Raw genomic sequence first — 23312 nt, 5'->3', positions numbered from 1 at the left:
GCCGCTGTAAAGCCTGCGCCCAGCCCAAGATGGCCCATAAGAACTTTCCTACTCAACCTGTGGAGGCCCTAACCAGATTTTCGAGTCGGGGTAACGAGCATCGCTATCTCCTCTAACGACTCAGACTAGGATTGGAATTACCGGAAAAAAGATACATATTAAATCTTATCGGTATGACTGGATCCGGTTCCAAGTCCCTGCTCTTCCACCCGAAGATGGTAAAGCCGATGGTCTCGACAGACCTTGACTCATTCGACTATGTTGCCAGAAGACCTTCAAAGATTGAAAGTGATATCCTATCGAAAAACTTGGCTAGTAGGCGTGTGAGATTTTGAACAAAACGAGTCATTTTCAAGAGAAAAGGAACCTAGAAGATGGGAATTGTTGCCCATTGGAGTAAAGCGATAAAAGGAATATTTCTATTTCACCATAAAATACAAAATGACGAAAATGTTAAGGAAGGATAACATAATGCAGTATCATGCTAATTATAACACATACCGTCCGGAAAAGCAATAGGTCGAATTCTTCTATGTTTTCATTACCTGGTGTTTTCATAATTTCATATGGTTAAATTGGAGATTGCCATTTTTTTTGGATTAAATTATTAATTTATAGGAAAAATTTTGAAAACAGAATGGATCAAGAAATTCATTGGGATACGAGTAAAACGAGGAAATAGAAATACATAAAACGCACGTGAAAGTAAAAAAAAAAAAGTAAAGGGAAAAACAGTAGGGGAGAATCTCATACTGTCGTAGGGTGACTAATCAAATCAGATGTGAACCAAAAAAAAAAAAACCCCCCAAATCATTACCTGCACATGTTCCTCTCCAATCAATCTCTTTTTTTTAACCCAAATTTTTAATTTTTTTGTTGTCGAAGAAGTTTTTTTTTATTTAATCTTTATCTGTACCTTTGTTTTCCTTTTTCAAATTGATAACTACCGGATGCGCTGAAATTATCATCAAAGCCCCATATGGGCATACTGACATACAATACGAGCATTCAGAATTCACTAAAAATATCTTATGATTAAAAAAATTACATGATAAAAAAAGATTAATTTTAATTAATAAATTGAAAATTTCCTGTAATCTCACTAGATAAAGCAAAGTGACAGGTCATTTTCTTCCTTCCTGCCAACAGTTAATGGTTCCTTGTAATCCAGACAATTGGATGACTTCCCTGTCTCAGCATAATTTTATAATGATAAATTCATTACAAAACCAATTTCATAATTAATTATAGCAGACGCAAAAGAAAAAGAAAAGGGGAATAAAGAAAATCGCAAAAAATTTTATACTCGAAGAACCAGGCTGGCTTCTTTTCGTAATTATATTATTATTAATATTAGTTCGCCGTTTATTTCCGGCAGCTTCGCTGAAACCAAGGAGAAAGGGATAAGGGAAAGCATTCCATCATGGAAAAAAAAAAGCTATTTGTAGTGTTTCATGAGCTGCAAATGATCTTTAATTAAGTTTTCCATGTTCTCATAATAGTACTAAAAACTATTACATTTGCCCTTGTATCAATTTCTCTCGTACCAAGAAAATTTAGTTCCGCGATAATCTAAACAATCGCTCTCTATTTTTTTTTTCTAATCATAGCGTGGTAGTAAATTGTATGTTGCATGCTTGAACTCTCGAGCAGCTGACAGTCCCTCCCTCGTCTTATGTCGATTTGATAACGACAAATATAAAAATTAAAAAATGTTCAAATTAGAGATTAGCTAGGAGCACAGTAAGATTTTTTTTTATATCATAATATAAGAATTGAAAAATATTGTATAAATTTTTATTATCGGACAAAATGGTTGATCGGCATATAATCTTATAAACTAGTGTTGCATTTCATTCTTTATTCACACTTCTTTCATCTAGTATCTTTAAAAATTATTAGTGAGAATAGTATTAGAAGCGTATAAGGTTAAAATAAATGCTTTTTTATTAATACGAATTAGTTTGAACGATTCGACGCCTCTTTTTCTTAAGTAATTCTGTGAATGAAAAAAAATATTAGTTTTACTCATTAGTAGTTTTTTTTAAAAATACCAATTTGTGCATTCCGAAGAAGATAAAACGTTTTTCTTCCTAAATCAAAAGTGCCCGAATATATGGGCAAGTAACTTCTATTTTTGCAGGCACCGGTGAATTAATTGCGTGGGAAATCTTGGCAAAAAGGACAAAGATAATAATTATATGAACATGTGCACGAACGAGTGTTCTTCCAAAAAAAATGCATGATAATTGAATGGCCTTCTTTTTGCGCCATGGAACAAAACAAAAAATGCACGCAAAAGGGAATTTCTTGATTGAGACGTACACAAAAACCAAATGGGAGAATATGCTCTATCGGTTGAACGAAGAGACCAGGGAAAAGTATAATTAGGAGTAAAATAATAGAGGATAATATGATTATTATTTTACGGAGAATCGGTAGGATTATACATTAAATTGAATTGCCTAGTATTCCAAAGAAACTTTGTTTGGTGGTCGTGAATGTGGCATCCATATTTACGAGTCGAGTTCATATCCTCTTAAGATCAGATCACGAGGTTTTTTTGTGAATCCTCAGATTATCAAACTTGTTATTTTAATTGTAACATGGCAAAGATAGTTGATGAATAAACAACATGTATCTCATTTTCTCGAGTCAAGGGGGAAAAAAGAAAAAGAAGTTTTCCTAAGCAGCATACTGTCCTTGATTAGTTATGATTAGAGTATGGCATGCTAATTAAACAATGACGCATTATTCCTAATTTTACTTCGAGAAGTGGGATGTATTTCTACCTAATATAAAATACTTGTACGGAAAACATGTTTTTCATCTAAATAACTTAAATTTTAAATTAAAATCCATCCTCCCACATTGTTTGAATTAACTTCAAAATTGCATATTGGTCATCCTCATATATTTTCAAATGACTAGTATCTCAGACCTTATCCTATACCTAATGGATCACCTTTACGAACACTGGGATCAAACTTATGCTTGTTTTGTGAGCTCGTAAAGACAATGAAAATTAATTGGGCAAATTTGAATTAAAAGAAACAATTGATAAACATTTAGAAGTACACATTTATTTCGATGTGCATCTTGGTACTCGAAAAGTCAAGATTTGAACTAATCCAATTCGAATTGAATTAGCCTACTAATTAAGAGGTAAAGATCTGCGATGGTAAATTTTTTCTATTTACGAAGGGTTAAGAAAAACAAGCATTAAACAACTTAAAATAACTGACGTAGTAAAAATGATTTATTTATTTATTTGTTGAAAAAGATGCGGCAACTTATACGTACTAAAATATGATTGGAGGCCGTTTCTGACACTTTCTGCAAACCCACTGAGCTGACGACACGTCAAAGTCCAATGTTTTTTTCACTATCCGGTTTTATCCGATTGGGTGATGGGCCGAAACCTGTCGCTTTATCGGCCTTCTAGAACGACAGCGGCCCCCCGCGTCCGTGCAGCTCCGCGGGCCCCCATCAATGTGGGCCCTAAATGACACGTGTCAGGAGCTGGAGCGGGCTTTGATCTAACAGTTCGACACGGAACTGTGAGCTTAACTCCGTCCCCATGTCTAAGGTGCCCGCGGAAAATCTCTCATAATGTTCGCAACGTGAATCCGATAAGATTCACATGATTTCTTCGCGTACGCACAACCGTTTCCTCCACTGTCGACGCGCCACGTGGCGGATGCGCCCGGCTCCTTCTTCCCTGGACCACAGCTTTGTGTTTCTCCTGGAACCGGGAGCAGCAGATCATCTCCCTGACAGTTTTATTTTTAAAAAAAAGAAAAAAATGAATAAACCTTTTCTTTTTTTGAACACGACACGTATCTCAAGGCCCACTTTTTTTTTCCCCCTTTTTTTTTCTTTTCCTAAATGCGAACTCTAAGCCAACTTATAATTTGAATGGGATTTGCCCTTTCGGATTGATAATAAATTCTATCAAAATGTGCTTGTAAGCATCATCCGAGCGAGATACTCTGCCGTTGTGATTGTTTCACATAAATCCACGATCCATGTCATTATAATGGTTGAAAAAACTGTAATGACAGAATTATCAGAACTAATTAAGACATTTTTTTCTCTAATAATTTTCTTCTTAAAAGAAATTATACATTATTTTAACCGACAAAATCTCAGCTTTACAATACCACAAAGTCATTTAAATAAAGGGACCGCAAGTGAAATTCATCTAGTTGATTTTGTTGTCTCGAGACTTTGGGAAATGTAATCATTGCCCTGAATGAATTCCTAAGTGGATTTATTCAAGGATGGAATCTAGCAAGAAGTGGAAAAAGAAGGGGTCATTGGTGGAGCTCTTCATGGAAACACGCTTTTCTTAATATTATCCGATAATTTGTATTCAACCATATTCGTATTATCTAATTTTAATTTGTGGTGGTATTCTACGAAGCACGGTTTACCAAAACCCTTTATTAAAAGATAAAAATTAGTTTAAGTATATAAGCGCTCGAATTGACAGTTTCCAGCCTTGTGATAATATTTTGCCGTGCACTTGATTCGGATGCTTTAATTTTGTATATATGTACCGTATTATATTTCTTCTTAGGCTCTTCATTATTTACGAATTTTGTTGACTATATACATACATTACATATTCACCAAAAAAAAAATATACATACGTTACAATAGTATCTAATCCGCTTGCGTTCGGTACGAAGTAAAATTCCTAGGATAAGGTGTGGACCTCACCAAACTTCCTTTCCCTTATGCGAGAGAGCTCTAAATGGTACCTAAATCCAACATGCCATTTGGGGCAACTCCTTTACCCATACCACTTTCCTACTTCCTACTTACCCATAAAGCGATACAACCATCAATGTCCATCATGGCACACAAAGGGCAATCCCGTCATTCCACGCAAAAACTCCTCAAAAACCAAATCCGGTGGGTACTTCGTTCAACGAATTGGGATAAACGAGCGACCCATCGGTACCTAGTACATGCTAGATATTAAAATAAGTAAACATCGATATCAAGTTCCACAAGGTCGGGGACCGATCACTAGGGCACCCTTGCATTTGCTGTGGGTGCTAAGGTAGATACCATGTATAGCAGAAAAAAAATTATCGTTGAACATTAGTTATCATAAACAGTCTGCCATTTTTTTTTTTGTGTGAGGGGGAAACTTACTTATAATTGATAATTGATAATAATAATAATTATTATTATCATCATTTATAATTAATTAAAAGAGGGGCTATTAAAGACAGAGTGTTTTCTAATTATTGATATTGACACTTTGCAGCATACATAGAGGAGATTTTCCCCAATATTCGTTTTTGTCATTAATAGACATTCATGGACTTGGAGGAAAAAAAAAACATACAGAGTTGGGGCAGGAGACTTCACTTTGGCTTTTTTTTTAATTTAATAAAAATTGAAAAAAATTGAGACCGGACCAACGGATTACGGGACGGCCTCCTAACACCGTTAAAGCTCCCAACGGCGGAAATCTCTCTCTCATGTTTGTCGGGCCGTCAGATTTTTCTCTCCGTTTTCCTCTCCAATTCTCTCTCCCCCTCTCCCATCACCCCAAGGAAAAAAAAAAAAAAGCTTCTGGTCCAATTTGTCTTCTTCCCGGTTCTCCTTCTCCGGCGAGAATCTGAGTCTCGCCGACGCAGAGGCCGCCATAGATTCCGATCGGCGGGTACGTGCTCCGGTGAAGAGGAGAGAGAAGATGGTTTTCGTACTGAGGTTGATAAAAAAAGATTAGGAGGTCAGCTGCTGCAGGGGGAGAAGGAAGGAAGAGAAGGATAAAAAAAAAATGGAGGTTAACGTGCAATGCAGGGAAAAGGGAATCGAAGGTTAGGGCCATTGGAGGATCTTGCACGGCACAGATTCCGAGATGATCCATTGCTGAGTTTCTTCTTGCCTTATGCCGTAATTCATTCTATTCCCCCCAACCTCTGTTCTCCCTCCCTCCGTTTAAATTCCATCTTCACCCCTCCTCTCTCTCCTCCGTCTGGCTCTCCTCGTTCCACCTGACTTCGGAACACGAGGTGCGTTTTTGTCTTTGTCGTTTCGGCAGGTGAATTGCGGTTGCATTTCTGTAAATTCGCGAGCTGGGTTCTTTGATCGGCTCTTTTTTGAGCTGAAGTTTGGATTTTCTCGACAATTCATGGAAGCTCCCGAGCTGAATTGGGGTTCTATTATGTCGTGAGGCTTATGACTGTAGCTGATTGAACGTTTTTTATATGCTTTTGTGCTTGTTCTTGGCCTTTCCGGTGGTTTGCCATGCGATCCTTCTGTTGTCGGTGCGAATTTCAGTTGAATCCTGCAATGAGTCCAACCATGGTCATTTGTTGATTAGACAGGGCACTCATTCTCTCTGATTTCGTGTACTTTGAGGGTTTCTTGTTAACGGTTGGTTTTAAAACAGCCTCCTTGTCTTAATTATATGGTTTTATTCAAGATCTTTGGTTAGGTGGTGCTCAAGGTTCTTCTTTTATTGTTTGTTTTGCTTGAATTGCTATTGTAACTGTGATTTTCTCTCTCCCCTTTGAAAGAGCTGGGTGTTGCACCAGAAGATTTGAACAAATGTGTTAACTTGTGCAGTAGAGAGTGCTGCAGAGGTTAAGATTCGAATTATCTATTGAAGGTTTGGGCTTGTGACTTGTCTGAAATCGAGAAGTACCAGGGTTTTGTTAGATTCAAGGGTTTTATCATGCCATCCCCATTGATAGACTTAAAGGGGTTCTCCTCACCATCTCAATTTTCTGAAGATCCGTCCTTTCCTGGCGAGGTATCGATCAACGGACTTTTTCCCATTTGGTTTCATGGGGTCACTGGAATTGCACCCACTTGCTTGTTTTTTCTTCTGATTTACTTTAATATTTTATGCATCAGAAATATAAGCTTTGAAATTGTTCTGATTCTTTACCTTGTTCTTTACAGAGGCAGGTCGGATTTTGGAAGTCGGAGACTATGCCTGATAAAAATGGTCAGTGTCTAGCTGCTGCCAATCTCCATGCTTTGTTTTCTCATACGGCTAACGGAGCTGCACAGTTTCTCATTTTCCTTTGGCTTTGCCGTTCGGCTCTGCGCTCTCTTACCTGTATTTTGGTTTTATTGTCAATCATTAATATTGGAAGGAATGCTAAAAGGAAGGACCTTTGAAATATTTGCTGGTTTAGTTCGACGATTCTTGAGATCAGCATTCCTTTGCTTGACGTTGGCTTCTCTAGAATTGAGCCAGCATGACTTGTTTTATCGTCATAATTGTAGAAACTGAGGCATCAGAGGTCAAACATGCAATGCGATAACAGTTCAAGGTCTATCTAACTGATCTGCCCGTTTCAATTTACGCTTGTGGAAAAATTAATTGTAGAATATGGCTCGTAAAATCTATATATTCACGTGATCTCTGTTTGTCTTGTCAAAATGCTTGTGTTTTATCCCTTTTGAATTACTTCTGTTCAAAGTTAACATCCATCTTCTAGAAGCTCCGCCACTCACAACTTCTCACACTTTGATATGTGAAATCTGAACCTATAGTAAATGTGATATGGAAATATGCTTGATTTTCTATGTTATTATTTATAAAGAGAAACCTCGGTTACTTCTCCCATTGATTGAGCCATGCAGTGCATAGCTTATATTTCGCAGTTGTTTTTGTGTTGATCATTAAATATGGACAAACAAGATGGAGAAGCTAACGAGCAAAACTTCTTTCCTTCTGTTGCATCAAGTTTAGCCCACAACGATCTACATATATTAGGACCAATGAATGTTCATGGGTTCTTTATAATTTTTATTATTCAGTTACTCAGAACTGATTCCTAAAATGTCTTCTTCTTCCTTGCAACTTATCTAGCTTGGAATTTTCAATAAGAGGAAGCTTATTTTTCAAACTTTAAGGCATAAGTGAACTGGTAGTCTCACTTGATAAAATCTGCAAATTTGGCCTTTGGGCAACGGTATACTGGAATATGTAAACGCCTTAAAAAACTAGGCCATTTTACTAATTCTCAGGATCATTGCAGAAATATGGAGCAAATTATCCTCTATTGGTGCATTTTCTCTAACTAGCATCTATTAACTATATAGCTTTCAAGAAATAAAGTTTGTGTTTTGGCACTTTTGCGGCCTTACAGTTGCTTTAAATTGATGTGCTATCATAATTCCGTCCTGTTCGAGGTTGACATGATACACAAAATAGAAAAAGTTTTCTTACTTGTATATTTGTATCTGTTAGGCAAGAGATATTGCTTACATAAAATTCACCAGGCCATACGTTACTTCTCTTTTAGTCTTATGACCATGATGTCATAGCATGTTTGCACTTCATCAATAATTATCGTGGTTTTAGACCATGCCTTTCTATAATTTAGTAATTAGTAATTAGGGGGATCTGGATGTAGATTTAGCGATTGCTCGCGACATTGAGGATATTAAGCCCTTCTGTTAATGCAGGAATGTCATTCCTGGTTGGCCATCAAAACTGTAATCTCTGGTCTGAAATAAAACTGTAATATCTCCGGTCTGAAATAGAATGGTGCTGATCGAGAAACTTTAATTAATTTGTATTTATTTGTCATGAAATTAGGAAAGCAGTTGCCGCAATCACTTCATCGACTGCCTTTCCTTTCATTCTTTGATGAACAACTCATATTTTTTCTGGTTTTTAGATAAGGAAAATGTAGTATAGGTTGAGCGTAGAAGAAATTTTGGATAGCTCCCAATTGGAGCGAATTTATTTATTTAATTAATACATATAAATGTAACTGAGTAATTGGATTTACCTATCTAAATATTGAATCTAATTCCACCTGGCTTCACTTTTATATTCTTGCCGCGTTAGATTGCATCAAAGTCACGTAATCATTATATTACTAAAACGCGAGATTTGTTGATGTCAGGAACAGCTGGCGGAAAGTTTGCCTCATCAACTAGATCAAATTCGAAACTTATATCTGCAGGATCACCGATTATGACCTCTCTGCATCATCCCGAAGTTTTCATGGTTCAGCAACAGAAAGTGAATTTCACCGACAAAGCAGCTAATGGGGCATTGCCTTCATTGAAAACCACAGGCCTCGACCAGGGATTGGGATATAATCTAAATGCACCGACAACAGCATACTTCACGGAAGGCAATGGAATTAACATGATGGGAAGTCGCTATGAAAATAGCTTATTCTCCAGCTCTTTGTCCGAGTTGTTTAGCCGGAAGAGTAAGTTGTCTTCTTCCTTTTCATATTAATAAAGAGAAGAGAGTGAAAATGACAAGCTTAAGGCTTATGAGCTTTTTGAACTAGGGATTGTCTCAATCTAGCCTTCCTTTTTCAAAGTGAATTGTCTTACCCTCTTTTTTCGTTAATTTATGAAATTTTCCAGTTTTTCATCTTCATCTTTCAAGATGACAAATATGAGCCCCATAAATTACTCTTCTTTGTTTCTTGGTGATAAAGAAATCACGAGAAAGTTTTTATCACCAGAGATGCTCCTATGCACCTTAATATTTAATGAAGTTGAATTTGGATTTACACAAAAAAATGTTTTTGACAAAAATGAAATTTGATTCATTACCAGTGCCACACGGATGCCTAGTATTATTTTAGAGCACGCATTGCTTGAGATTGCCAGTGGAAACTGTTCATCACATGAGATTTTATTTGTTGCTGCAGTGAAAATAACATCAAACAATGGCTTATACGGGCATTCTATCGATACTGTTGCCTCTCACTATGAAGGAGAAGAACCACTCGAGTCCATGGATGATATCGAAGCTCATATGATCGGAAACCTCCTCCCCAACGACGATGAGCTCCTATCCGGAGTGACTGATGGGCTTGAGTTTTCCATGCCGTCTAAAGGTGCTGATGACATGGAGGAATTAGATCTCTTTAATAGTGTCGGAGGAATGGATTTGGAAGAGGATGGCTCTTCTGATGGACACAAGAAATTTGAATATCTTGGAGATGGTAATGGTTCAATGAACAGTGAGCACCCTTACGGTGAGCACCCTTCTAGAACGTTGTTTGTGAGAAATATAAATAGCAACGTCGAGGATTCTGAATTACGGGCCCTTTTCGAGGTTTGCTCTCTCCCATGTTTCTCTGTCATTTTATTTGTTTTTCTTCGGTTAAGGTTCATAGAAAACCTGATATTTGTCTGAGCGGTTGAAATAGTGGGCTCAAGCATCGCAGTATGTTTCGAGTTTGACTTTGAATGGCCTAGTGTAATATGGCGCGGCCCCATTGGCTACCTGAATGAGTTTTGTGAAGAAGCCTAAAATACATAATTCCATGGGCCCGTAGGTTTCATGGGCTTATGTTGGCTTTATAAAGAGTCCATCAACAGACAAGGAAAGGTTGGTTTTGGCTTTGGATCCAGTAAGCATGATATCTGAAGTGAATCTTGTTTTTAATGTGCAGCAATATGGAGATATCCGTACACTTTATACGGCGTGCAAGCATCGCGGTTTTGTTATGATATCCTATTATGACATTAGAGCTGCTCGCACTGCTATGAAGGCTCTGCAGAGCAAACCGCTGAGGCGAAGGAAACTTGACATCCATTACTCAATTCCAAAGGTAACCTGTTACCTTGTTAGCTATCAGTTCCTAATATCCACTTCTTAATGTGATGAATGTGCCATCACTTTGTGGTCATCAACTCAACTAATCTTTGAGTTGTATTATTTTCTCTCAGGACAACCCAACAGAGAAAGATATTAATCAGGGCACACTTGTGGTCTTCAACCTCGACTCTTCCGTTTCAAATGAAGAACTCCATCACATATTTGGTGCTTATGGAGAAATCAAAGAGGTGGAAATATCTTTCGTGAACTTGAACAGGTTTTCTTTGGGAGATTATTGTGAGATCGACTGACACTTCTTTCCTTGGATCACAGATACGTGAGACCCCACATAGAAATAATCACAAGTTTATCGAATTTTATGATGTTAGAGCTGCAGAAGCTGCTCTTCATGAGTTGAACAGGAGCGATATTGCTGGGAAGCAAATTAAACTTGAGCCAAGCCGTCCCGGAGGTGTAAGACGGTAATTTCAAAACTCATTTCATTAGTTAGGTATAGTATCAATGAATTAGAATAGTAGGTGCCTCCAATGAACTTAACCAATATAGTATGAGGTGATGAAAAGCAATCTTCTTCTTGATGATTATTTTGGATCCTGATGGAATTTACTTGCTTGTTTTGCCTGCTGTAGTTTTGCACCAAATAATCCTCTGGAGTCAGAACAAGAGGAGTTTGATCTTTTTGTGCGTCAGAATAGCCCTGCAAACAACTCGAATGCTGGACTTTCTGGTAAGCTAGTCAAATTGCTATGTTCCTTATACTTTTTCTTCATGTTGAATTTTTTTCTCATAAAGCTCTTCATATGCTGGTAAACCAGGTCCTTTTCCTTCAGGGTCAGTCAAGCCTAGTAGTACTGATGATGGAACTATCCTGGGCTTTCAATCTTCAATGCGTTCCTCATTTCTCGAAAGTGCATTCCATCCTGGGGTTTCTTCGAGCGTCCCAAACAGCTTGCCATCTCTGATGAGAGCCGGGTCAGTTGGCAGTCATCCTGGACTCGCTGATTCAGGCCACTCAATGGGCCATTTAAAGTTTGACATCAGACCAACACAGAATATTCATCCTCATTCACTACCCGACTATCATGATGCTTTGGTGAATGGCATTCACTGCAGTTCTCCTAGTACCATGGTGTCCACCATTAATTCTAGATCTATGGAGAGAATTGATAACAGGCAGTTGTGCAGAGTAGGTTCGAATGGACGCACTTTGGAACTTAAAGAAGGTGGTAAGTTTGAGTAAATTTTTTTATTTCTATGTCTTACTGATATGATATTTAGACCTTTTGGCTATTTCATGTAATAAAAATTTTCAAGCCACCTATTTCATCTGTTAATTTTGCGGGCATTTGATTTTTCAAAAGTCTAAAGTTTAACATACTCATTTTTTCTTTTGTCAAAATCCCGTTACCTACACATTTTTGTATTTCTATTATTTTCCCTTTTTGTTAATTTCTTTTTATGAGCTTCTTTGATCAGTTTTTGGATCTGCGGGGAAGGGGAGCTGCACTCTTCCTCGACAGTACCCATGGGGCAATCATTCCTACCAACCTCAGCCTTCGAGCATGATGTGGCCCAACTCTCCATCCTTTGTTAACGGAATTCATGCTGCCCATCCCCCTTCCAGACTGCCTGGGATTTCTGGGCCACCATCCCAAATGCTGAACCCAGTCATGCCCATGAAACCCCATCACGTCGGGTCTGCACCGGCTGTGAACCATGCCATGTGGGAGCCCCTGCATAGCTTTGCAGGAGAATCCTCTGAGAGTTTGAGCTTTCACCATCCGGTCTCTCTTGGGAACATGCGGGTGCCAAACAACTCTATGCCTTCAATGGACTTTGTTCCCCACAACATGTTCCCACAACTCGGGGGCAACTCTATGGATTTCCCTGTTGGCCCTAAGAATGTAGGGTTCCAAGCTCATCATCAGAGGGGCATGATGTTTCCAGGAAGAGGCCAAATGGTTCAACTCCCAAGTTCATTCGAGGCTCCAAACGAGCGAATGAGAAGCCGAAGAAATGAAGGCACTTCTAATCCAGTGGACAACAAGAAGCAGTATGAGCTCGATATTGACCGCATAATGAGAGGAGAGGACAATAGAACGACGCTAATGATCAAGAACATTCCTAACAAGTATGTCAATTATTTTGAATGTTGCAATTATTATCTCTTTGAAGCAATTGAGAGCATCTCTAAGACCTTTTGGTAAAATAGTCTGATATTTTTGGGAAACACCTGCTGATTTTATGATACTCTGTACGGTGAAATTTACAGGTACACTTCAAAAATGCTGTTAGCTGCAATTGATGAACGCCACCGAGGAACTTATGATTTCATATACTTGCCAATTGATTTTAAGGTAACTGTTCTTTTCTCGACTAGTCTTCCAATTTTTGTATATTTCCTACTTTTAAGTCATCATTTGTTAATTGACTCGATACGCGATTGTTTTTTTTCCTTGCAGAACAAATGCAATGTTGGGTATGCCTTCATCAACATGACTGATCCAAGCCAAATCATCCCGTTCTATAAGGTGAGTGCTTTTATATTATTAAGTTGAAAATATAGCCTATATCAGATAAGGGAAGGCTTAGGAGTTGGAGATGCTTCTGCTTCTGAATAGGCATTCGATGGGAAGAAATGGGAGAAATTCAACAGCGAGAAAGTGGCTTCCCTTGCATATGCTCGTATACAAGGAAAGGCTGCCCTCATCGCGCATTTCCAGAACTCAAGCTTGATGAATGAAGATAAACGATGCCGTCCTATTCTCTTCAACACAGAAGGTCCCAATGCCGGGGATCAGGTAAAATTTCTCTTCAAAACCTGAGTAGGAATGATGTATATATTCCATAGGATGCTGAGTTGAATAAATATTTGATTTTGCATTGGGTCTTCACTTCACTGTTCTTCAATTGACAGGTCCCTTTTCCAATGGGGGTGAATGTCCGAACTAGACCTGGGAAGTCACGGACTAGCAATCCCGAGGACAACAGTCAAGGGAACCGATCGAGTCTACTAAACGGGGAAGATTCTTCTCATGGACATGGAGACACATCTACAAGCTGTGGAAAGGAATCAGACTGAGGAGTTTGCCTCGAGTTTTTAGCGGGGACCCATTAACCAACCTTACAGAGAGTAACTTACCTTCACATCCACCCCGAAACTCTTTTACCTGTATTAGGGCGTGGGTAGTAAATGGATCTTCTCAACTTTGTGGGAGGCCTCTAAGAGTTATAGAGAAGTAAGAAGCGCTTAGCAAATGCCAAGCAATTAGTGAGATATTCTCCGGGATGACTAAGAACTGATAAAGATAAAGCGAAACTTTGTGGTTGCAGAGGAGCACTTGTCGGAGCTTCAAAATTTTGGGTCGGTCTGCTATTGAACTATAGTAACATTTGATCATGGTGGTCTTTTTTGTTTTTGGGATGATTTTAGTTGTCTGTAATCTGTAGGTGTTGGAGCCCTCTGTAATTGTTAAGGTGAGAAACAGAGAGAGCTTTGTTGATTGAAAATTTTGGGATCTGAGCTTAAGATTCTAATGAATGCTTCTTCCGCAATAATCCCTTTCTGATCTGAAGCGTGAGATGCTTTTGGCAGTTCATCGGCATGGTTTTGTTCAGCAACTCCTGCTTCTTCTCTGATCTTTGTTAGATCCCAAGGAGGTTCAACTCCACAATAGAGATTCTAAGATGAAATACAATACGAATTCCGGCCAAACGAACGAACGAACATTTAAAGGTTATTTCGAGGCAGAGACCTGAAATATTTCACCGGAGTCATAGCTAAAATATTGAATCCCAAAGCGCTTAAGATTAAGCTATGTACTTCTAAAGGAACGATAAATTACCTAAGGAATTCGGGTTGTGTGTAGCACAGAAAGCTTGGCCTATGAATGTTAAGAGCGCGAGAGACGTGTCTCTTCTACTACGTGATGCATCACGAGCACAACGTTTTTGTCTTGTGCGATGTAATTGGCCTGAATGTAGTAGATCTATCACTTGATTGATGATGATCTCGTCTATCCCAAATGATCAATTAATAGCCCAGCTGATTGCATTGCCTCCTATCCAAGTAAAGATAATCTCTTGCCTAATTTATCTACTAGCAATTACGTAAATATATAAAAAATATATCTTACTTCTTGAATCTAGCAGCTGAATGTTTAGTCGCTGCGTTTCGTACGAAATATTTTCTTATTTAGAGAATAACGTTTCGTATAATGACAATAACGTTTCATACAAAATAATCAATCGACTGAATTAATATTTCGTACGAGGAAAATAACGTTTTAGGTATAAACTAAATATTAAGGAAAATAACATTTCACAGTGGTGTTAGTGGTCGGAGCAGAGCTGCAACGAGTAGGGGTGACAAACGATCACGGGTGCCTAATTTTGCAAAAATCCATTTTTTGATTAATTATTCCCCGTTACAATTTTACCCTCTACAAATTAATATGTGATCAGCACGTGACTTGTTTTGGTTCGAGAGTTACATTACTTATTTTTGGATTAGCTAACACCCTGCCAAATTTCAAAGATTGGGGGCAAACTTAATTTTACCTGGTAAGTCGGGAGTTAAAATCCATTTAATCCATTAATTTATTAAGATTGGGCTCGGATTGTGACTCCATCACTTCCTTCAAGCTTCAAGCTTCAAGCTTCAACCTTTCATCTCCAGCTGTTTTCCCTCTCCCTTGTCGTGAAATCGATGGTCTCTTTAGGGCGTTGTCTTTGTTGACAATGGCAGCGCCAAATGGTCGAACGACACCATGTCTCTAGGACAGTTCGGGGACAACCTCAGTGCATCCCCGGTCGAGATTATCTGAGCTGAGATCTCCCTCGGGCGAATCGGTGAAGGTTGAAATCCGGTCGGACAAGTGGCGAGTTCGCGGCTTCGAATCTGTTCTCTGCACAAAAAACAGGTAACCGATGGGTACGGCTTCTTCCATTACTTCCCCGTTTCCATTAGCACGGCGTTGTTGGTATCTGTCTTCATCGATCAAGCGATATTTCATGGGACGCTTCGAAAATGTAGCTTGAGTTTAGTTTCAGTTAATTGATGGATATGAAATCGAACTGGGGGGAGTTGCACGGTGCGAAAAGATGCGAGAAAGCTGCCACATTTCATATGAGAGTTTGATTTGTGGAGCTACTTTGTTATTCGGGTTAGTTCTGTGGTTCGAGCTACACTGTGAAGGATTGATGGAGTTTGGGAGGGATTAAAAATCTGGAAATTGATCAGATATGAACTATTGGAATTCACCCGGAGGATCTTGTCGGTGTCGAGTTCTCGATCATAACTGAGTCGAAGTTCGAAACATGTACTTTGTAGGGATGAGAGCGCGGAGAGTCCTCGAAATCTGCAGGATGGGGGTGATCAACTATGCGGATGCGCTTAAGCTGCAGGAGAAGCTCGTGCTTGACCGGAAGGCCGGTATTATCCCCGACACGATTCTGTCCCTGCAGCACCCTCCGACGTACACTCTGGGGAAGCGCAGAACCGATCACAACTTGTTGATCCCTCTATCAGACCTCAAGAAGATTGGAGCCCAACTTCACTACACCCAAAGAGGAGGGGATATTACCTTCCATGGGCCACGCCAAGCGATCCTGTACCCTATTATCGCCCTTCGGGAGATGGGGCTTGGTGCCAGGTTGTACGTCGAGAAGCTCGAGCGGACTATGATCGAGCTGTCTTCTCAGTACGGAGTGAGGGCTTCTCCTGGAAAATCTGGCGAGACAGGAGTCTGGGTTGAGGAGAGGAAGATTGGCGCCATTGGAGTCCGAATCTCAAATGGCATAACCTCTCATGGACTGGCATACAATATTGATCCTGATCTGAGATACTTCGAGCATATCGTGCCTTGCGGCATCGCCAATAAGGAAGTCACGTCCTTGAAGAGGGAGGCAGAGGTTGAACTTCCGGCAGAAGATGTTGTCCAGGATCGGTTGGTCTCCTGCTTTGTTGAAATATTTGGGTATGATAGTACTGTTTGGAAGGACAGCGATTCCCTTATGGTTAGTGAAGGAGAGACCTAAATGAGGTTGTGTTGTTTTGTCATAGTTACCTCGTACATCTGTTGACGATTTCTTCGATTCGGTGATCGATTCATTGTTCCATAAGTATGACACAATTCCTTTCATTGTTGATAGAAAAATTGATCTGGTGAAGTTCTCTTGTTGAAATGTAGGTTTGTTCGTTTGTGTGTTCTCTATATCAATACGGCGATGAAGGTCTGCATACATATGGAAAAACTGTCGAATTAATAGAATTCGATGGCAGAAAAGCATTCTACCTAGCTCGGTTTGTTCGGTCTGAGCACACTGGGCCAACAGTATTACTTTTAGCGTAGTAATACCGATCATCACATCGAAGTGGCTATACACACAACCTCCAAAGAGTCAAGTGTGTGGACTTACATCTTCTCACCCGCCTTTTTAAACCTCAACAATCCCTTTTCACAACAACGATTGGCTCTCATACCATGGCCCTTCGCTGCCACGGACGAGGTCGCTGGCAGCCGGGGCCAGCCACCGGTGATTCTCTATGTCGGCAGCAAGGCTATGGGTCAGTGGCACGCTGATTAAGAAATACAAGGAGCCTTAATTGAGAATATGGCTTAAATATACAAAATTTATTCATCACCATATATTTTTCTTTAAAATATCGGCATCCGAAGGCAGTCTCTCCTAGCTGTATTAGGACACTCCGATGCAACCTAGGGGACAATCTAATCGGCGATAATCTGTCTTGCCGACTATTCGAATCGTCCTACAAGATTAGAAGATAGGCGAAGCCATGAAGATAAAATTGAAGGAAGATGATGAATGAAAATATAAATGTACTTATCGAAAACGGAAAAATAATTAATGTTAGCTCTTTGACCATTAAGAATTAATTACCTTTTAAAGCAAAAAAAAGACCAAAGAGAATTGGTTCTTATTTTATTTTATTTTTGTCAATTTCCTTTTTCTGGTTTTGTTAGTGACGGTGACCCGCCGGTACCTGTGGATTACCCTCTCTGCATCGGAAATTGTTTCCTCGTCGCCTGCTCTGCTCCCACTGAGGCTTTCGTCCGCCGTTGCTTCAGTCGAGCTCTGCGGCGGGAAGCCTGCCTTCGCCGGCGAGGGAGGAGTGTCACTCGCACTCACTCACCCGCCACTCCTTCGGGGCTGCGTTGGCGGAAAAATCTCTTGGTAACGTTCTGACCATCCCGTTTGGCGTTTCCGTTTCCCTCGAGAAGGTTTTCAATCTTAGGAACCCTAATTGGAGCTCGGTGACCAATTACATGGTCGACTCGTGAATGTTAGTGCCGCGATTCCTGGTACAAGTTTGCTAGCTGACTGGTCTGTTAGTCAGATTGTAGGAGAAGTCGATCACCCCCCCCTAATTTCCGAATATTCAATTGCTGGCTTGCATTTTCTAGGGCCAGTGACGTTATATCGGCCTTTGGGGAAAATTGTATGGGATGTGCAAGTATTTGTTTGACATGATCAATCTAATGACTCGGTTTTGCCCGTGGCACACCAGTTAGGAACCAAATGCAGCATTTCTATGAGGTTCTTGGTCCTTAGAATCTTATCCTGCCGGCAAGTTCAGAGAAGCGAGGATTCTAGGCGTGTCAATATACACATTTGACTTTCATATCATTTAGATTTATCTCTCCGCTGGAAAATATGACAATTTCTTGGTGAAATTTTGCAGCTTTGAAAGAATAAAGAGACCATAAGTAGCTTGCGGAGCCACCATTGTAGAAACTTTTCCCTGAAACCCCACCGCACGAGAGCCACACTGTACTCACTCAACCATAAGAAAAGAAAAGTTAAACAAAATAAGGGGCTATCTTAGCAAGCTCATGAAAAAGTTCATGGCAAATACTTCTCCATGTGTGATTGAATTAGCTTTTTATGGTCGTCATAGACTACATTTTGTATGTGCTACAGATTGTGAATGGCTTAGAAGTAAAGAAAGACGCAAAGAAGTGGTAAAGAGATGTCATCCAAGGACTGGAATGGTGATATGAAGACGGTAAATAGCTCCATAAAGGAGAATTTGTTGCAGATCAAAGTAGCTTCCGCTCCTCTAACTGCCCAATCATCAAGATCAATCCTCTGTTCTGGGGAAGTAGCAATTGGTCATGTTGCTGCATGTCGTCCTGATGTAATTGGAGGGGTCATTCCAGTTGGAGGAGGAAGTGAAAGAGTACACAGTGACGAACCAATTGCAGGGTTCATTTTTATGTGTAGTGGGAAGACAAAACCAGAGTGTTTTATGTATCGTGTTTTTGGACTACCAACGGGAAAACTGGAAGATGTAAAGAAAATACAGCCAAGCATGAAGCTCTTCTTGTACGATTTTGACTTGAAGCTTCTCTATGGAGTTTATGAGGCAACTTCATATGGACGGCTGAACTTGGAACCATTGGCTTTCGCTCAGAGATTTCCTTCCCAGGTGTCAAAGTATCTTTACTTTATCTTTGTGAATCTATTGCTTGCTTTTAGAAGGTTGTAATTTTCTATCTGGTTATTATTTTGGGGTAAATTTGTCACATTACTTGTCAGTCATTGCTCATTGGAACTTGCTACTATTCGAAGCAAAAACTTTTCCTCGTTGTAGAGCACCATGATGCCGTGATCTGAACTTGGGCATTGGAATCTTTCCGCTTGAATCACTCTTATCACTACCATTCTTATATATATATATATATATATATAATGATCTTGGCTATTTAACTTAGTATGGAATAGGCTTGACTTGAGCTGGGTGCATTTGGACCAGCAAGCCTCTGCTTGAACACTTCTTTTATTTAATGTAACCTAGAAATGCATTTAGCATATATTTCATATTGACACAGGTATATGCAACTTCGATGGTCTCACCATTTGAGGTTCATTAAATTGTGAAATGGCAAAACAGAGTGGCTGTTGTAGCTATATTGATACCCCCATCAATAGCTGCTTATTCAGTCCAATTGTGATCTGAGTGTTTTTAGTCATGGTGGCTATCAATTAGGTATCGATGGTGGCTATACTTGAGGTGATGATATGACTCGTGGATGTGAATTAGCTGTTGATTTCCCTATCTTAAGGCAGTTAGTGATGTTGGGAGTAAAAGTGTAAAAATACACCAAGAGATGGTATTATAATGCTAAACTATGGTGACTATTTTAGGCTTCCAAATTCATGAGCTACTTAGGTATGAAAGTGTTATTTGTGCTTAACATCAGGATATTGTACCATGTTATTGTTGGTCTTGCTTATGCTCATTGGCATTTTCATGGCTTAGTCAAGATTGCGGATTTTTCTCATTGTTGTTAACTGATATTTTGAACAAGTGAAACTAAGATTAATCTCAGTTCCTCAATTTTGTCTGGTTGTTACTGCTCTGATGCCAATACAGATCCTCCTATCACAAGCATTATTGAATATTTATGCCTCATCAATGCAGAGACATGTTCTGACAGGGATAATGCATCTCTGGTGTAGGTAACATTTAAAATTTTCAAGGATTGTTTACCAGTCCCTGAGTGTGTCTTCAGGCATGCCATCAAAGAAAATTACAGTGGTTCTAAATTTAAGCAAGAGCTTCAAAGTAATCAGGTAGGATTCTGTTTCATGCTGCTGAGGAATTTTTTGCGGAGCTGTTCTTGCTCGCTTTCTAATGTGGTCACTTACTCAAGTAATAAGTAAAGAAAATGTAGCTGCTACTCTTTTGATTGCTGTTTTTTTCTTCTTGTGGTCGCAGGTGAATTCTCTCATGGAACTGTTTCGACCTATAGATATCATGCCACCTGCTACCAATACTCTCCATCCATTAACAAGGTTGCCTCCTGCAGATAGCACATATGTATCTGGGGCTCATCATACTGGTCCTCTGCATATGCCTAGGCATTATCAACCTTAACGTGCAAACAGTTGTTTGCCATATGAACAGTATATGCCTGAGTCCTGAGCTCTTGAGGTACAATCTGTGGCAGAGCCTCAGTATCACATTCAGAAAGTTGCTTATGTTCATCCAAACCAAAATCTTCAGGGGTCACACGACTCACACCCGCCATACTTTCCTAAGGAGCCACGTTTATCAAGAACTGATACATATGGAAGGTACTTGCCATTAACTGTGCATAATCATTTTCTCATAGCATTTTCATACACTTCTTTTAACGAGACGGGCTCCAAGAAAGATAGAGGCAGTTTGAGCCTGAGGAAATTTAAAGCAATGAAGGAGCTTGGAGTAGCCAAGGAGTTCTTAGGTGAACTTGTTGATAATCTTCGTTTAGCTGACTTCGTTGTTTTGGTGGCTGGGGTTAGGACTGATAGGTTGGTTCTGGTCTTTCAAAAATTTGGAGTTTCATGTGATACCAGCGCTGAACCTTCGGTTCAAGCCTCACAAGGCTCACTTTCCTCCATTTATTCGAGGGGACCACCAAATAGTAAATAATGCCTTAAAGAGTTTCATTTGCGATCAAGCCTGCATAATCTCCAAGTTCGCTCATCTGCCTTCCAATTAACCAAGGATTGGGCCTTTTTTGATTAGTATCAATTTGCCAAGTCCATAAAATATGTATCTTAATCCTAGAACTGTAACTACAGGGTGGCAGTTGCAGCGGAGATGGCTCCCATCCAGCAGGCACTCGGATATGTTGACGCATATTATATATCAGACCAGCCAAGAGTGATGCAAACGGTCAGCTATCATAGTCAACAGGCTGCAACTGCTGCAGTTTCCTATGCTTCCACGTCGTCAGCTACACTTTCGAATGGTTCAGTTCCCTCATACGTGCAGCCTCCTCCATATTATGCACACTGGGACCCCCGTATTCTAATGACATTACGTGGGCGTGCCGCGACCTCTGTATTCCCTGGTATCTTGTAATGAGTAACGACCCCGTGAATTCAACGAAAACCCGATACATGATTGGCGGAATACATGTTATATTAAATTTTTTTAGATATTTTGGGGCAATATCGAGTCAACGCTAGTAGCTGTCTAAAAGCAGAAAGGTCAACTTGATGTGGACCAGGGGAGTGTTCAACAAGGCATGTGGGTCGATCGTGATTTTCTCGTAGCTACTTGCAAGCATGGGCATAATATGATTTTTTTTTCTGTCCATGTCCTTATCGATTGAAGTTGAATATAAGTATGCACATAGTATAATGTAGGGACAATTATTATATGTCATAGTTTAATGATTTGGCAATATAATTATTCCTTCGCTTAGTGCGAAACTTACTTTTATTTATTATATCTTAGTATCACAATTTTAGAATTTGGAAAAGTGAGGTTAATACAATAGTAGTTAGGTGACATTTGGCATACTAAAAAGGAATGAAATAAGTTTTATAAAAATAAATATAATTATATATATTGAGGGAACATATATTCTTTTTTAATAAATTTGAATATACAAAGGAGTTTAAATAAAAAAAACTTATTTTCAAAAATAAAAATATTCAATAAAATATCTTTATCATATGTATATATATAAAAGAATTTAAAAGAAAATATATGACAGTTGTATTAAAATTAAGGGTAAATTACACTGGTGGTCCAAAAAGTTTTAATAATATATCAGGTTGGTCTAAAAAGTTTTTTTTGTTATTTGATTGTACAAAATGTTTGAAGTTGTAACATGATAGTACAAACCGTTATCTCGCCATTGACGCCGTCATCTCGCCATTGACATGGGTGGACCTTTAAGTTAATTAAAGAAACATTTTGTACCATTATGTTACATCTGTAAAACATTTTGGACCATTAAGTGACAACTTCAAAAGAGTTTGAACCATCATGTAACGTTCTATCAACTCCTAAAAACATATCAGAGCCACGTATCGGCCACGTTTCGGCCACGTCAGCTTCACTTGACGGCGTCAATGGTGAGATAACGGTTTATACTATCATGTTACAACTTTGAAACATTTTGTACTATCAAGTAGCAAAAAAAACTTTTTGGACCAACCAGATACATTGTTAAAACTTTTTGGACCACCAGTGTAATTTACCCTAAAATTAATTGGAATGGTGGAGTGAGTAATATTTAAGTTCTATAAAGAAATGATCATTTCATTAAGTTTGGGAAAAATGAAATGATGTTTCCAACTCATTGTAAATAACAAATAAAGTATATGATAACATATTTATCCATTTCATTGTGGTGTACCAAATATATATATATTTATATATAGTTTTCATATTAATTCTCATCAATAGAATTTTTTGTATTTTTTTTGGGTGAAGTGGTACTCATTATTTTCTCTTCCCCAATCCCGGTGGATCTATGGATTTTCTTATAAACGGGTAAAAAAACAAAAAGTTTCGCACATAAATATTTATGTTTGAACAAACAATTGACCTTCCAACTACGCACAAAAAGAATAGGAAGTGTTTACTTCATAATCGCGTAAGTTATAAGTTTGAAAGGAAAATTGAAAACGATATATGAATTATATTGGAGTTTTTTCCGTCTCTTAAAATTTTGACTTTATAAATCTTGTTGGGTTACCGTGAAGGGCAATCACGATGAATATGCCAAGCCAAACGTAGATGACAACCTTATTGACGGAGAGAGATGATCGGGTATGAGTTTCAAATATCTTTTCCATATATTTGATATATGTGGAGAGAGAGTTCCAAGACCTTCTTGATATATTTAAATTATGTATGATTACGAAAGGGTATGTCGACTAGTAAACGCTCCTTTCTTTGACTCTAATAGCCATTTGCACTCTT

The 23312-nt window shown here is 38.9% G+C and overlaps 3 protein-coding genes across 12 annotated transcripts; all 3 read left to right on the top strand.

The window, feature by feature from the left end:
• The first annotated feature begins 5509 nt into the window (after positions 1-5509).
• LOC116210641 (protein MEI2-like 4) lies at positions 5510-14145 on the top strand. Of its 6 annotated transcripts, none has more exons than XM_031544599.1 (15): positions 5510-6035; positions 6592-6778; positions 6931-6976; positions 8895-9209; positions 9663-10072; positions 10413-10571; positions 10690-10806; positions 10892-11040; positions 11209-11306; positions 11395-11802; positions 12056-12710; positions 12852-12936; positions 13042-13110; positions 13201-13380; positions 13497-14145. In XM_031544599.1, the coding sequence occupies exons 2-15, from the start codon at positions 6701-6703 to the stop codon at positions 13659-13661; spliced, it is 2934 nt and encodes a 977-aa protein (XP_031400459.1). In that variant the 5' UTR covers positions 5510-6035; positions 6592-6700; the 3' UTR covers positions 13662-14145. The 6 variants fall into 6 exon arrangements, with proteins under 6 accessions (XP_031400459.1, XP_031400458.1, XP_031400461.1 ...); XM_031544598.1 differs by having other exon boundaries at positions 5511-5916; positions 11395-11805; XM_031544601.1 differs by having other exon boundaries at positions 5511-6035; positions 8901-9209; positions 11395-11805.
• A 1040-nt stretch (positions 14146-15185) lies between these two features.
• LOC116210643 (octanoyltransferase LIP2, mitochondrial-like) lies at positions 15186-16769 on the top strand. 2 transcript variants are annotated; one of them, XM_031544606.1, is made up of 2 exons: positions 15186-15512; positions 15912-16769. In XM_031544606.1, exons 1-2 carry the CDS (start codon positions 15509-15511, stop codon positions 16616-16618), a joined length of 711 nt encoding a protein of 236 aa, XP_031400466.1. In that variant the 5' UTR covers positions 15186-15508; the 3' UTR covers positions 16619-16769. The 2 variants fall into 2 exon arrangements, with proteins under 2 accessions (XP_031400466.1, XP_031400467.1); XM_031544607.1 differs by having other exon boundaries at positions 15190-15501.
• Positions 16770-17552: 783 nt separating this feature from the next.
• Positions 17553-21692, top strand: LOC116210642. 4 transcript variants are annotated; one of them, XR_004157536.1, is made up of 6 exons: positions 17553-17776; positions 18524-19031; positions 20066-20179; positions 20325-20540; positions 20613-20683; positions 21173-21692. XR_004157536.1 is itself a non-coding variant. In XM_031544605.1 (6 exons), the coding sequence occupies exons 2-6, from the start codon at positions 18573-18575 to the stop codon at positions 21256-21258; spliced, it is 855 nt and encodes a 284-aa protein (XP_031400465.1). In that variant the 5' UTR covers positions 17553-17776; positions 18524-18572; the 3' UTR covers positions 21259-21692. The 4 variants fall into 4 exon arrangements, 2 of the variants coding, with proteins under 2 accessions (XP_031400465.1, XP_031400464.1); XM_031544605.1 differs by having other exon boundaries at positions 20416-20540; XR_004157535.1 differs by having other exon boundaries at positions 17554-17776; positions 20325-20683.
• The last annotated feature ends 1620 nt before the right edge of the window (positions 21693-23312 follow it).

Source organism: Punica granatum, chromosome 6 (assembly GCF_007655135.1).
Source record: "Punica granatum isolate Tunisia-2019 chromosome 6, ASM765513v2, whole genome shotgun sequence".
In the NCBI taxonomy this organism is placed as follows: domain Eukaryota; kingdom Viridiplantae; phylum Streptophyta; class Magnoliopsida; order Myrtales; family Lythraceae; genus Punica; species Punica granatum.
Note: the sequence above shows the minus strand (reverse complement) of the source record. Positions and strands in the feature narration are given on the sequence as shown.

Excerpts from the sequence above, each read along its gene's own strand:
- LOC116210641 (XM_031544598.1), top strand. The coding sequence starts at position 6,701 with ATGCCATCCCCATTGATAGACTTAAAGGGGTTCTCCTCACCATCTCAA. Across the intron at positions 6,977-8,894 it reads GACTATGCCTGATAAAAATG|GAACAGCTGGCGGAAAGTTT; the intron begins GTCAGTGTCTAG and ends TGTTGATGTCAG. Across the intron at positions 10,073-10,412 it reads AATTACGGGCCCTTTTCGAG|CAATATGGAGATATCCGTAC; the intron begins GTTTGCTCTCTC and ends TTTAATGTGCAG.
- LOC116210642 (XM_031544604.1), top strand. The coding sequence starts at position 18,573 with ATGTCATCCAAGGACTGGAATGGTGATATGAAGACGGTAAATAGCTCC. Across the intron at positions 19,032-20,065 it reads CTCAGAGATTTCCTTCCCAG|GTAACATTTAAAATTTTCAA; the intron begins GTGTCAAAGTAT and ends TCTCTGGTGTAG. Across the intron at positions 20,684-21,172 it reads AGAACTGATACATATGGAAG|GGTGGCAGTTGCAGCGGAGA; the intron begins GTACTTGCCATT and ends CTGTAACTACAG.